General features: G+C 38.4%; 1 protein-coding gene across 2 annotated transcripts in view; it reads right to left on the minus strand.

Annotated features, from left to right (window-relative positions):
• Positions 1 to 164: 164 nt before the first annotated feature.
• The window catches only part of LOC107090535 (IQ motif and SEC7 domain-containing protein 3-like), a 72,445-nt gene continuing 58,321 nt past the window's right edge, over positions 165 to 14,288 (minus strand). Inside the window, exons 9-15 of one of the 2 annotated variants that reach the window (XM_015383960.1) lie at positions 9,639 to 9,778; positions 9,389 to 9,520; positions 9,184 to 9,283; positions 7,471 to 7,629; positions 7,257 to 7,349; positions 7,077 to 7,123; positions 165 to 4,437 (exon numbers count right to left, since the gene is read on the minus strand). In XM_015383960.1, the coding sequence (XP_015239446.1) occupies positions 4,018 to 4,437; positions 7,077 to 7,123; positions 7,257 to 7,349; positions 7,471 to 7,629; positions 9,184 to 9,283; positions 9,389 to 9,520; positions 9,639 to 9,778 (1,091 nt within the window). In that variant the 3' untranslated portion in view covers positions 165 to 4,017. The remainder of the gene's footprint in view (positions 4,438 to 7,076; positions 7,124 to 7,256; positions 7,350 to 7,470; positions 7,630 to 9,183; positions 9,284 to 9,388; positions 9,521 to 9,638; positions 9,779 to 14,288) is intronic. The other variant, XM_015383961.1, reaches the window with a different exon arrangement.

Raw genomic sequence — 14,288 nt, forward strand, 5'->3', positions numbered from 1 at the left:
AAGATGACATAAGAAAACCAGCACACACCGATTTCCCATCAGTTGCCTTATTTCTCCTATTTTCTTCCACACCTGGTGTCAATTTATCCTTTAGAAAGGCAGCGAGAGCCCTGAGGCAAACAAACAGTCCGATGGCTGAGAGTAAAAACTACTTTATTCTTTCATTTTCTCCAAACAGAAAATCATAGAAATTCCAATAGGAAACACGTTGCTCTTTAAGAAATGTCCTTGTTAGAAATACCGTGAGGATGCAAAGATTAACTGAGGGTGCTGCAAAGGGAGGATGCAGATTCGGTGCGTCTCCATGACAGCCACAGAGGGGAGAGAAGGGAAAAGAATGGGAAATAGGGAGGAGAAAATGACATCAATCAAACCCAACATGCCCTGACAATAATGAAACAAACATAGCATCAAGCTCCTCTTATATGCTGCAAATGAAAAAGAAATAAAAATAAATTATCATGCGTTATAGTACAAGTCAGTAAGAGTTCCAAGTAAACAGCGTGGGGTTGCTGACTTGATAAATCAAGCAGCAAATTTAATCAATTTGATGTTTTAGTGGCTATCTGTAGGAAGTAAATGTGTGTGAGGGGGTGGGTGTGTTTTTGTGTGCTTGACTCGTGAGTTTTACTCTATTTCACCAAAACAGCATAGCCCTTTTCAAACCTTAAGAGGTGACATAGCCATCTTTAATTAACACTGTTATAATATGAAATGATGGATCTAGAGCAGTAACTGAGCAGTGTAAGCTACAAAAAAACAAACTAACAAAAAAAGTGTCTGTTTCCTGACTCTCTTAAGAGGGTTTTCTTTTAGGACTCCCCCAGAAATGAACGTGGATAATAACTATAATAACTATAATAGTCTTTTTTTCTTTTAAACTAGATTTTTCTCTGTACAAATACATATGTAGATACACACACTGGGCAAACCAATCACTTTTTTCAGAATAAATCTATGTCATCTATTTACAATATATCCAATATATTCTGCGGTGCAAAAATGACTTAGTGATGTGCTATATATACCAGCTCAAGTTAGACACCACCTATGCTGAGCAAACAACACAGTGATGAAATAAAGAAACATTTCTAGGACATCTTCATTTTTTTCCCTCGCAGAAATACATTTCTGCTTGTAAAATGTTCTAGTGTTTTTCTAAGGAAAATATAACTAAAATCTCTGAGGTATATACCCTGTGTAGCATAATTTCAAGGTTTAATAATTGCTTTTTATGGGGGCTTACTCTAAACCCAAATGTAACATGGGTATTCACATCATAGGAGTACATTTACAGGACGAGAAAGGCCTGCCTGTTTTAGCCTTGTTTTGAATGAATATCAGCCTGAATCCCAATGGCTTATGAGTAAGGAGTCTGAACACACATGGTGCATGAAAACGCCGCTCTCTCTGCAGTATCACATGTTGCAGTGCAGCAATCTTTCCTGAGCTCTGATCCACTGAATCAAAGCAGAGAGAAAGCAGACTGTTTCGAAAACACAGAATGAAGAGCGAAAACATGATTGTCTTTTTAGTTTTTTTGGGGGGTGGGGGGGACTAGCATAGCTTAACGTTGTTTTCCAGTATATTTCAAATTTCAACCACAAACATTACCCTTATTTGTTAGGACTTCTTTTTTTGACACACATAAGCATTATTATTATAAACTTATAAAAACAGTCTTAAATGTGACTGGCTGAGCCCCATTTCATACTGTTGAAAAGAAAAATTGTAACCCACATTTAGATCCGGTAAGACCGCAGTACAAAATATCCCTGCATTAGTGTCAACAGGCGTAGCGGGCCTAAATTGATTGTTTGTTTTGCTAGACTACCATTCTGCCCACTTTATCAGATTTGGTGCAGAGAATAAATATTTCCCAGTCGTCTCTAAAATGAATAGCTGATTTTAGGAGGATGCTACTTTTTAAACTTTAACTTTGTAGTGAACTTTAATATGGTGGATGGATGAGTGGTTGGAGGATCAGAGATTGAACAGCACCGATTTCCTCACACATTACGATGCCTCACATTTGTAAAGCAGCCACCTGACACTCCAGCACAAAGATTGAAGATCACACTATGGTCGGATGAGACCAAAGCTGAACTTTCTGGCGCCCTATACGAATCATTCAAACTTAAAATAACTTGTCAATCTTTAAAACTTAATACAGAAATAGCCACATTCTGCTGTAGGGAGGCTCTCCCTCGTCACGAACTGGTCGGAATTCATAAGATGTATATAGTTAAACACAAAGTAATGCTCGAAGTAAAAATACGTTGGAAGATACAAAAGACTTAAAGGTATAGTCAAGGATGTACTTTTTCTGGGTGGATCATCAAAATAAATGGTTCTAATTGTCAATCATTCTGGTGATATGTTTCTGTGCATGCACACTTTCAGGCGGGTATGTGAGGCTTGCCTTTCTCCCCGCGGTTCTTTGAAAATGGCACAGGGTCATAAGAGAAAAAGTGTCTACGAAGTGTATTAGGCAGAGAAAGCTCTCAGAAGAGAGAAACAAGAGTTTTTTTGGAAGATAATGCAATGGCATACACTGAAAGCACAGCTCAGGCTTCCCACTGATGCCTCAGTTGCGAAGTTTCTACTCGATAGGTAAAGTTTGGCATAGTATTTGGAGAAATCCATTTCACATCACTGTTAGTAAAAGAGAGAAATGGGCTAGTGCATGCTCTCACACACGTTTAATAGGAATTCCATCTCGGGAGCGGGTACAGGGTTGAATAGGAGCATTTTTTTTTAAGTGGAGAGGGCGAGTAATTTCAAAAATTTGCAAAAATCCTCCCAAATACCTTTTATATTATACTAAAGTACATCCAACAACATTTTTGTTTTCTTTAATGGCATGGTCGTGGTTCAGACTTAGTGTAATTAATGTTTGGCAAGAATTTAAAGTTGATCTATACAGGGGTTCCACCCATGCAAATGAGATTAGACTACTTTGCTGAGAGAAAATAGTATAAAGTAGTATTAAATCAAACAGATTTTTAGAGGTGCAAATCTGGCTCAAAATCCTTTTAAAAATTTTACCGCTGTTTGCAGCAAAAGGAGGTTTGGGGAAGTATTACCACAGAGCGGTACACAACATTTCCTCTTCCTATTATTATTAAAAGTAATCAATTTTTATTTTTGCTGTGAAACACTTTGTGCTTTCTGACATATATTTTATAATAAAATATAACAAAACACAATAAAGCATAGTAAGCATTTTGTGTTGGTTCATCACCCTAAGTCTCAACAAAATCGAATAAAGTTTGTGGTTGTAACCAAAATTGGTATATGAAGAATGGTATGTAATATAAATACCAATTGAGGGCCATAAAAATAGCAATTTTCTAAACACCAACATTAGTATCTGGAAAAGGTTCTGCAGGAGGTTTCCTCCGGTTAAAAGGGATGTATTTCTTCTCCACTGTCGCTACAAGCATGCTTAATGAGAGGGATTGCCTGTGATTCAATGAGTCATGGCAATCAACCCATTTTCCTTAGATAGAAAACTTTGAATCAATTTGACTGTATGATCTGGTCGAATTGTAAAGTGCCTTGAGATGACATGTGTTGTGAATTGGCGCTATATAAATAAACAGAATTAAAAGAGAAAATGTTGGAGTCCTGCATTTTTGTCTTTTCTAGGCTGATTCTCTTTGCTGTCTCGAGGCTTCATGTTCCAAGCTCGCTGAGACATTTGCTGAATGGTTGACATTTAAAAAAAAAGGAAACCATAACTTAAAAAAATCTGAAATGTAGACAAGCTACATCAGTTAATACTGGGTGACATTTTGAAGACAAAGAAAGGAAGAGATGTCTTTCAGGACAGCCATTGAAGCTCATCCATAGTCAGAAACCACACAACCGATCAAGTCCTAAGAACGGATTCTTGATTTCTTTCTCCTCCCCACCAATGCTGTATTTTCAGAGCTTTATTTTTCTTTTCTTTTTTTATTTGCATTAACTTGTGCTACACCAACTTGCAAGAGTGAGGCTCAACTGTTTTTATTTTCAAACAATGCTGCGGGAGCCACTGGAGTTGCGCCTGCGTGTGAGAGGCATGGTGTGGTGGAAGGGCACAGGCGAGTCCGGTGGACAAAACTGGTGGGGATGGTTGTAAGGTGGAGGAGGGGGTGGCAGAGGCGGTTGGGGTCCGTCCCCTTCTCTGACCCGCACAGGTGTTGACATTGCAGACTGGATGAGCTGATGGCCTGCTGGGCCTTGGCTGAGAAATGCCTCCATTCGTCCTCGTCCACTCTGGTCGACGACGATCACTTTGACAATCTGCTGGCACTGGATGAGGGTCTCTGGGCGCAGCTCTCCGGTCGTAACGGTGCTGAGCAGGGTGGGTGGAGCAGCCAGGGCAAGGGGTGCTGACTCAATGCTGGGCTGGCTCAGCTGATAGGTCTGCAGCCTGTTGTGAATTGACACCTAGTTTAGGAACAGTCAGAGAACGCATGAGGAGTTACCATCCTGAACGCAGCCTCTACGCAGCCCTCTGGTGAGTTAACGAACAAGGGCATGCAGGCATGCAGGTGGTAGCATGCAGTGCGAGCGCATGCAATATTCACACTCTCTCTTGCTGTCCCTAATCTCTTCACTGAATCTACATTTACATTTAATTTCTCATCAGAACCTTTTCAAACACCAGCCCAAAAGGAGAAGAAGGGGTGTGGGGTAAGAAGAGAATTTAGGCAGAACTTTTAGCAGGAAAAATTCAGGACAGTGCCATAATAGAGAATGAGTGGCAGAATGATAGGCTTAAATATAAAAGAGAGTCAGGAGAGGAGTGAGGTGACACCGAGGGCGTGGTGTCTCTCTAACACAATAAGTTACAACTCTAAGGGCTAAGCGAAAGGCAGAGGAAAGAGGGAAACATGAGTAAAACGAGTAAAATGAAGAGAGATCTACAAAAGAACGAACAGACTTATCAGTATGCCAGTACTTAAAGAGACAGTAAAGGATGTTTAAAATGTGGTTCTGTTAAAAGGTCATATGTATTTTTTACTTTATCTTTAATTTGTGACTGGCTGGATGTGCCCTCTTCATCATCTGACATGGGAGCTGGCTCGGAGCTCGTCTGCCTGGCTGTGTGTTTCCTGGAGGGGGCCGCCTCTTAAAGTGGCCTTTTGTATCTTTGCTTCTGTCTCCTTGAACCCCAGTCGGCCTCAGCAGATGGCCGCTCACACTGAGCCTGATTCTACTAGAGGTTTCTTCTTGTTAAAGTGGAGTTTTCCCTCTCCACTGTCGCTACAAGCATGCTTATTGTGGGGAATTGCCTTCGAGTCAATCAGTCGATGCAATCAACTGGTTTTCCTTAGATAGAATACCTTGATCAATATGACTGTATGATCTGGTGAACTGTAAAGTGCCTTGAGATGACACGTGTTGTGAATTGGCGCTATATAAAAAAACTTAATTGAATTGAATAGCACGCTCTTTTTTTTTTTAAGCACCGCCCAGTTTCTCATCAAAGTTCATCTGTGTCAACTGCTCCAGTCTCTATTTAACCTGTCTGCTTCCAGTCATCAATTCCAGATTATTTGAGCCCTTAGTGAGAGTCTTCTCGCAAGTCAAAGTGTTTTCTGATTGCCTGATTCTAACCTGTATGGCCTTTGGACATTTTAGCCTGTTTCTTCCCGTTCTGATCTGTTTGCCTGACCTGTCTTTGGAATCCTGCTGGAATCTGCCTCTGCTTATTGACACCGACCTGGATTTCCCTTTGGTACCTATTGGGATCTCTGATCTTCTAGCCTGGACTCCTGTAAACCTCTTCAACACCAGCTCTGGCCTCATCCTCTGGATTGTCCTGCCTTCCTTTGTCTGCTTGGATCTGATCTCCTGCTAGTTTTTCTTCAAGGCTTCAGTGTCTAGAACTCTCTGGGCACCGTTCATCGCTTCATGTTGGCAAGCTGGATCCACCTCTTCCGGCATGGACTTAAGACTAGGTTACTGTCTCACATGTTTGTAATCATCTTCCACCGGATAGACGTGGTCACTAACCTGTGTTTCCCTCCTTCAGAGGTTCCTGCCTTAGAAGGCCTAGCTGCCCTATGCCACCCCCTCATTTTTAAATAAATACCTGTTGAGAAACCTTTCTGTCTGCCTTGAATACTGGGTCTAGTCTTAAAGCTGTATAAAGGTATCAATGATGCAAAATAAAGAAAATTTTAGAGATATTTTCATTACTTTTTCTGTTTGATATCTACTCTGACCAGAACTGTATTAAATGCACTATTCCAAGTCTTCTTACAAGTTCTCAGTGTTTCTCATTTGGGAGCAGGTGTTGATTGCACCTCTTCCAACTTCCATTTTCATTGTGAATTATCAGCTTATTGGTACTGTATATAAACCCCTATTCAAAGCATGACAACAATCTAAAGGTCCATCAGATAATATTATGATAAACAATTTAAAAATTAGGGTTGTTTATAAGGCTAAAGGTCTTTTTTGGCTCTTAGCAACTGTTGGACTAAGCAACATGTTATCTTTCAGTACAACCTAATCTGGATTTTTATTATATTAAGACACCAAAGAGTTAACGATTATGGGTAACATATTAATGGTTTATAACCTTTTAACAGAACCTCAATTCCTAAATCCAAGACTATCACTTTAAAGGAGGGGCTGGATTTACAGAGAACCAACAAAAAATCAACACATGCACCTCTCAATTGGTAACAGTATCAAGCTTATCTAGCTTTGTCGATGGTGTTCTGGGAGCCAGCAAGCTTTATACTAGCTCAAATCGTAAGTCTGGCAGGTTTTAGCCGGGATGTTTCAGGGGATGTTTTGTAAGCAATGGCTGCCGGTCCACTTATGAGATACAGAATGAGGCTGTTTGCAGCACCACTACAGAGCTACCCCTCAGCAGCCTTTGTACGTTTGTCTGCATAGTAGGGATGTGCTGCAGGCGGTGCTCTTTTAAAGCAAAGCAAAAAGCACTCTCTTTTCAGGATGAGGCACAGTCCCTGTCTAACTGCATATACACACACAAACACACGCAACATTCACAGAGCCGAATATGCTGATACCTACCTGAGGGAGACGAGAGTAGCTTAGGCACTCACCTCTACTGTGTTGTTGTTGCCGGTTTTATCATACGCATCATGTTGGCCTATGGGAAGAAAATGCATCTTTGTCAGGCATAGTGCGTTTATGTATACTAAAAACCAGGGACAGAAGATTAGATAGGGGCCTGGCATTTAGTTAATGTATGCGTCATTATGCTACACAAGTAAGACCAGCACCTGAGGGAGAGCCATGTCCTGTGTGTGTCTCCAATTGCCCACCATTGGTGTGTAAACCATGTGACTGGATGCCTTGCTGCCTCTCTAGTTCCCCTACAAGACAAATCAGGCAATAATACTATAAGCTCCAGTCAGTGTAGCAAGAGTTGTAGTGTGGAGTTTTTTTTTTAAATCAAATTAGCATATATTTAGGGTAGTGTGCTTGTGTCCTTACACTGAATGTGTATCTGTTCCATCTCGTTGACCTCTGCGATGGCTTCTCTGAGCTCCTCTGCAAACTTCCTGAGCTCCTCTCCACTTGGAGAACAGAAACTAACCAGCTGCTTCTTCTCTGAGGTAAAGGGGCTCATCATCGTAACACCATGAGCGTAAACTGATAAAGTACCAAACAGAGAGACAAATATATAAACACTTGACTATAGATCACAAGAACTGAATCAGTTTAAGGCAGATCTTTTTATGCACAGGTAGAGTATTAAATATTTAAAGAAAAAACTACAAATCCAAGTTGTGAAATTCATCCTAATATACATGAATATGATGTGATCTGTATTTAAATTATATATTTGCTTTATAATTTCTGTTTTATTTTTTACTTTAATGTATTGAATCCTATGCTAAAAGGTGTTGGCATCCACTTTTTCATCTTTGCAAAGCTGGAAAATTGTGTCATGAGACACATCTGAGCATGGCTAAGAGCTTATTTTGCAGTCGTGACATCCAATCACTCAATCTGTTGTGCACCCTCACTTCAAAGCAATACCTCTTTCTGTGCATCTAGCCATAATGTGAAGGTACTTAACACGTATAAAACAAGGTCCTCAATGTACTGTAGCTACCCTAGTAAGAATGTCATTAGATACAATGCTAGATTATGCAAGGGCTTTGCAAAAGTATTTACAGCACTGGTACTTTTTCAAATTTGCCTCATAAAAACCTTTCCTCATAATAATTTCTTCAGATACTCAGCAATAAACCAGAACAAAATAAGGCATAGGTGAGTCAAAGGGACATAATTGTATATATTCACTGAGATTTGGTAAATATATACCTTAACTCTGAAGCCTCTATAAAAGCCAATACAACCAAGTGCTTTTAGCATGTTACCCTGTCAAGATCTGGAGACGTTCCCTGCACAGCACTGATAAGGAGGAGTGTTAGTGTTGATGGACTAATGGATGGAGCTAAACACAGGAAGAAAACCTATCAAGATGTGTTTTACTTTTTTCAGGACAGTGCATTAGTTCAATGGGTTATAATATGTTGAGAGGCTGTAGGTGACTGGTGTACATCAGAAATCAATATTTTTTAAGGCTATTGCAAATCTGCAGGTTTGCAAAATTATAATAGGATGACGAATCATTTGAAATCAATTTCCAATAAAAAAAAAATCTTTTTTTGTTGTTTTTTGTAAATAGGTGCTTAAAAGCAGAAACTAAGGAATCATAAATTTGTATAAATAAATGACAAGTTTGTTTTGGTCAGGAGTAGATTCTGTATTACCTGCCAAAGAAACACCAATACCCAGTGTCGTTTCCCGTACTGTTTTTATTTATTACCTCTTAATTTATTATTAAAATGTTTCTTCTTCCTGGATTGGGGCACCTCTCTTACCAACATTCTTTTCTCCATCAGAATCAATAAATTGTATTTGGAATGTTTTTACATCTTCAGGCTAAATGGATCTCTATTGCAACTGTAATATTTGAATCAGTTACAACAAATCATATTTACTACAGGATATTTACCACAATTTAATAGTCATATGTAACATTAGGTATTGCTATGAACTGTTGCAGTCAGAGTGCTGATACTGACCTGACAGAATAACAGTAATATGAACGACTTTGCCAGCTCAGCACTTTTTGAGCTCAAAGCTGGGGCTTGTAATGGGAATAAATTGCTGCAAAGTAAAGTAGCATCTTACACTCATTGCTGAAGAGGTGAAACTGCATTCCCAAAAGACCCATAGCTTTGCAGAAAGTGTATGAAGCTGAGCTTTTCTTCTTGGGACACAGCTTCAGAATCTGCAAACACAAACAGGCTGGATATGAAACCGTATTTCCTATTGTGTGTATGACAGCATGCAAGTTAATGCGCACCAGTGCATCTATTTAAAGGTTAATCCTTACCAGCAGCAGGTCATTAAATAGGAACACCTCCCTTTGGAGAGCGGATAGTTTCTGTTTGTGTGGTTTGTTGGCATCAGGAACCTCAAACAGACGGCAGCAGCACACCAGCCGCCTGTGGGGCACAGCGAGGACCTACAGGAACAAGGTTAAACAGAAGGAGATGGTAGCTAATACAATTCTGCTGTGAGATAGTTCATATCAAAGGAGCCAGGATTAAGCCGAGGAGAAAAGAAGAAAGTCTGTTACTCACTGTTTTCAAGCCCAGGATCGACTGCTCCACACGACTCACATAGGTGACATGGTCTTCGTTAGAGCGCAGCTCTCTCTGCTGAATTCTTTCATAAATGCCGGCAACCATCTCTCTGGGGATGTCTGCTCCATCATCCACACCTGAGAGAATTCAAACGTTTATTGAGCGCTGACAAAAAAAAAAAACAGTTCTGATACCACTGCTCTGGAGCACAAATGCATCAAAGCATCAAATTATATAAATACAAATAATTGTCTTTGAAATGTATATTAGATTGTCTTAATTCCTGCAAAGAAAATACAATTATTGTGTTTGTGGTTCTTCTCAAACTGCATTGTTTTTTTAAGGCCATCTTAGATATTGTATAGAATGCTGCCGTGCAGTTCATCATTGCTGTTGGGCAGAAAACTTTAATTCATAGAATTTGAATAAACTTTTTTATGAATTAATGTCCTACTTTATAAAAATGTGTCTCATAAAAGCTGTGAAAATAGCAGATCTAGTTCAACAGATCATATTGGTTAAAAAAGCAGACAGACAAGCTAACAAAAATCAATAAAGGAATGGTTTTAGACATGCAAGGTTTCCATTGTAAAGCAAACACTTCCTGATCTACTATGAATTATGTAAAATCTTCATTGCTCCAAAAAAAGCAAACAACAAAGCATCCTTCTTTTTAGCTTTGCAATTTTAGCTTTATTTCTTCAATTTGCCCCTTAGTTACTGCTTTTCAGGGGTCAGAGTAGATTTAAATTTACAGGGTTTTGATATTAAAAAAATATAATATAACCTACACAATTGTCTTGTAATGCCATGGCAATCCAAACCTAAATTAAATGAAAACGCTAACTAAAATGTTGAAATATTTAAAGGAAACAGAAAATGTTTTATCAACAATACAAGGAAACATTTACATCATATTTAAATAAATAGAAATTAGAACAATGAGAGAGAAATATTCGAAGATCTATGTACCTTTTCAACTGGCTCTTTTTCCAAGAATAAACAGATTGCAATAAAATATTTTATTTGGATATAATTTATGGATTCCTTTTGGAAGAAATGAAAGAATATTTTGCATCGCCTCTTGTGACCTGGAAGAAATATTTTTTGCTTGGCAGAGGATGATCAGCCCGATATAGTTTATTAAGTAGCAAGAGCAAGAAGAGCCATAATGCTGAGGGCAAACCATCAGAGTGGGACGTGAAGCGCAGACTCTGAGCTCAACACACAAAGACGCCTACAGTAAAGTCGGGAACTCTGAGTGTTGGTTTCACAACGGCTGCTTTTACCTAGTTCAATCAATTCTGAGTAGGTCCACTCAGAGCTTAACAGTGTTCCTGGTCTGACAAATAAGCTGAACCAATTTAGCAGAATAGAAGATTCAAATGCAGCACTGATATTTGATAAAACCAAGCTAGAAGTTGGATGGGGGTGATTAAATGATAAACCAATATTCTCTAAGTGCTGTGATATCTGATAATATTTGTTTAATTGAGTACTTAGTTAAATGGAAGCAGGATCCCAAATATCTCAAATGCTCCGCCCTGAGAAGCAGTTTTAAGACGTAAGAAATATCACAAATATGGTTTAAAGAACTTGATTAAGGTATAGCTTTTTCTGATGTGGGGGGTGTTTTAAGTAGGTTGTTCACTAGATGGAATTAAATAGACATTCATGACTGTGTGAGGGAACCGCTGCGCTGAGTAATGGATTTTGCAGTTGGTTTTATACTCACGTATTCAATGTTATTATCGGCTGTTCTACTCACTTTAATCTTGCTTCAGTTCCTATGATTGCTTTTGTTTTTTACCTTTTCTTCTCTGTTCATTTAATTTAACTGCTTTTACACACCTGGCTGTTGTTTGCTGATTGCCACTCAGCCCTTCTTCGTTTGTTTTTAATTCTCTCTGCTCAAATTGGGGCTAAATTCCTGGGCTTACTGACAGATTGTTGTAATTGTTTCTTTCCCTGTTTAATGCCTGACACATTTTGGATTAACCTTTTGTCGGGAAGATTCCCTGGATTTTAATTTAGCAACACTCTTGTTTTTTTGCTGTTGGTTTTTTCAAAAAAAGGAAAAAAGTTAAATGCTTTTTTCCCAGCTGCTGTATTGTCCGACTCTTCTCTATATACTTTTTCATCTTTGCCTTAACACTCATCTCACCATTAACATTTGTCCTGTACTCTAAGTGCTGATTATTCATAAATGTTGAATCATTATTCATGAATCCTGACACACAGGAAACAACAGCCATAATGAGACGTTATAATCTAAATTCATCATAATATAGTTGGTATGTTTGAAAATATGTTGGTTTTCTGGAAAATGTGGTGTTATATTATCTACATTTAGCATACACATTTATGTAGATACAGTACACATTTAAGGGCATGATTTTTTTTTTTTTTTTTTGTAATTCAAGGCTTTTGATAATTTATTTGAATAACTCAAACTGAAAGAGTTTGGTGCTCGAGTTGTACTGCTGTGTATAATCTATTCACATAATTAACCAAAATGTTACACACAGGTTAAACACTTTCAGCACCTGTTAATTTAGGTGGCAGATTCCTGGCTAAATATTTGACTTCTATTATTGGTAAAATTCTTAGGCCATTCAAACGAGAAAGACTTTGGCCTGCTTGTGTGGTCAGGACCAAAAGCTGATTTTAATTTCATTTTTTTTTTTTACATTTCAGTACCCATTTATGGTACACTTTGAGGAATAATCTTTATTAATCATATAAAGACTTATAAAAGCTTAAAATACTTAGATTGGTAAATATAATATAAATATATGCTTCTTTAAACTATATATAGTTTTTCTTGCTAATGCTATAAGGTATAAGTGCTAGTGTTTTTTTATCTCCCTCTTATGTCAAATTAGTTGAAGCAGAAAATACTGTAGGAGCCCTTTTGATAGGATAAGAATAATCATTTTCATTGACGTACCTCGCAAGGTCAAATGACCTAAGGTTTGTTGAGGCAGGAGAAAAGTGGTTTGAATAGAAAGAAAGATACTGTGCAGCTAAAGGAGACAATTCTGACGCAATTACTTCTTAAAGGACGAGGTTTGATAAATGGAACAAAAAGTGTCTGTAGCTCTGGCGAATAAGCTACAGCATAACTTTATTAGATACTTGTTAATTACACATACTATCAGATACCCAATGTGTTTCCCAGTACGGTAACACATTGTTCTACTGATGTCACATGTGAAAGTGGACACTCTTTTGTACGAGTATACCCACAATTATAAAGACTAATGTGTTCATGATTCAATACTCTTTGTTCATTCTGTGAGCATGCTGTTAACTGGCCCCAGTGCTGATTTCTGTAACCCATTCTCTAAAATGAGAGGAAGCAGTCAAGTCTTTAAATAACAGTACTTTATGTAATAAAGTACTAAATATAGATTACAAAGAAGTTACCAATGTTGGGGTCGTTGCTGCCACTGGATAGAAAGTGCTAGGGTTAGTTAGAGCAGAGACCAGAAAATAAAGAAAACAAATGACCTTGGGAGTCCTTCATGAAGCCTTTTTGTTTTACATATTTGATCATTATTATAACTCATTTTCAGAGTCAAAAGCTGCATTGGGACGGCATCGGAGAATGCATCACATAAGCCACCTGCAGTATGCTGGCAACATTGTTGCTAAGCAGCAGAGAGCGTATCAGATATGAGTTTGATGCTTCATTCACTGCTACTTTGGCTTGCTAAGTCCAAAGAGATATATGCTGCCTGGATTTGGGTTGGGCTAAAAACTGTTTGTATCCAGACCAAAGTTTGCTAGGAAGCAGAAGAGCATTTACAAAAGTTGGGTCTCGGCCCAATAGTTTGGTTTGAACTAGACTTTCCTTAAAAGTATACTGGAGGATTTTCGCAAATTTTTGAAAGTATTTCAACCCTGTACCCGCTCCAGCAAGGGAAAGCGTACTAAATGCGTGGGAGAGCATGCACAAGCCCATTTCTCCTTGCCCGCTCTGTTTGAAAGTTATAAAAACATACAAATAATGCTTAAAAACCAAGATCAACTCAACTAATTATTTAAGGTCGTAAAGAGATGATAATTTATTTAGCTGCCTTTCATAAGTGTACAAACTTTTTCCTTTTAAAAATGCAAAATTTACACAGTAACAGAATAGTAGAAAAGGGCAGTCAGATTTCCATCGAATGTGTTTGTTTGTATGATCTACTGTTTATTGGAAGGAGGGGACATAAAAGTTAAATTCTTCTTCTATAGGATGCTGTTTGTAATAACTCAATAAAGGTTAGGTCAAGACATTTCTGTAAAACCTTGCATCAACATCATTAAATCTGACACTGAGCGATCCTCAATTAACTGCGCTGACACCAAAATCTCTGGAGCTGAATTGAGGATATCAAGAATCGCATTCCGCAATGCTGATGTTTTTCGGATGATAGCAGGAAGAAGCTGCCGTCCTCAGCCTCTTTGAGTAATTTACTTCAGTTCAGGAGCCTGTCAGTCAGAAAACAGATAGTAAGGTTGATATGCCGTAAAGCTTTGACTTGCCCTGCCCTCTCCTCTTTTCTTCATCTTCCTCATCATTCTTCCTGGCATTTCAGCCAGATGAATCTCTTCTACAACAGATGTTGACTGTGCCAGCTGAACATCTTTGCACACACA

Source organism: Cyprinodon variegatus, unplaced genomic scaffold (genome assembly GCF_000732505.1).
Source record: "Cyprinodon variegatus isolate N-32 unplaced genomic scaffold, C_variegatus-1.0 Scaffold299, whole genome shotgun sequence".
Classification (NCBI taxonomy): Eukaryota; Metazoa; Chordata; class Actinopteri; order Cyprinodontiformes; family Cyprinodontidae; genus Cyprinodon; species Cyprinodon variegatus.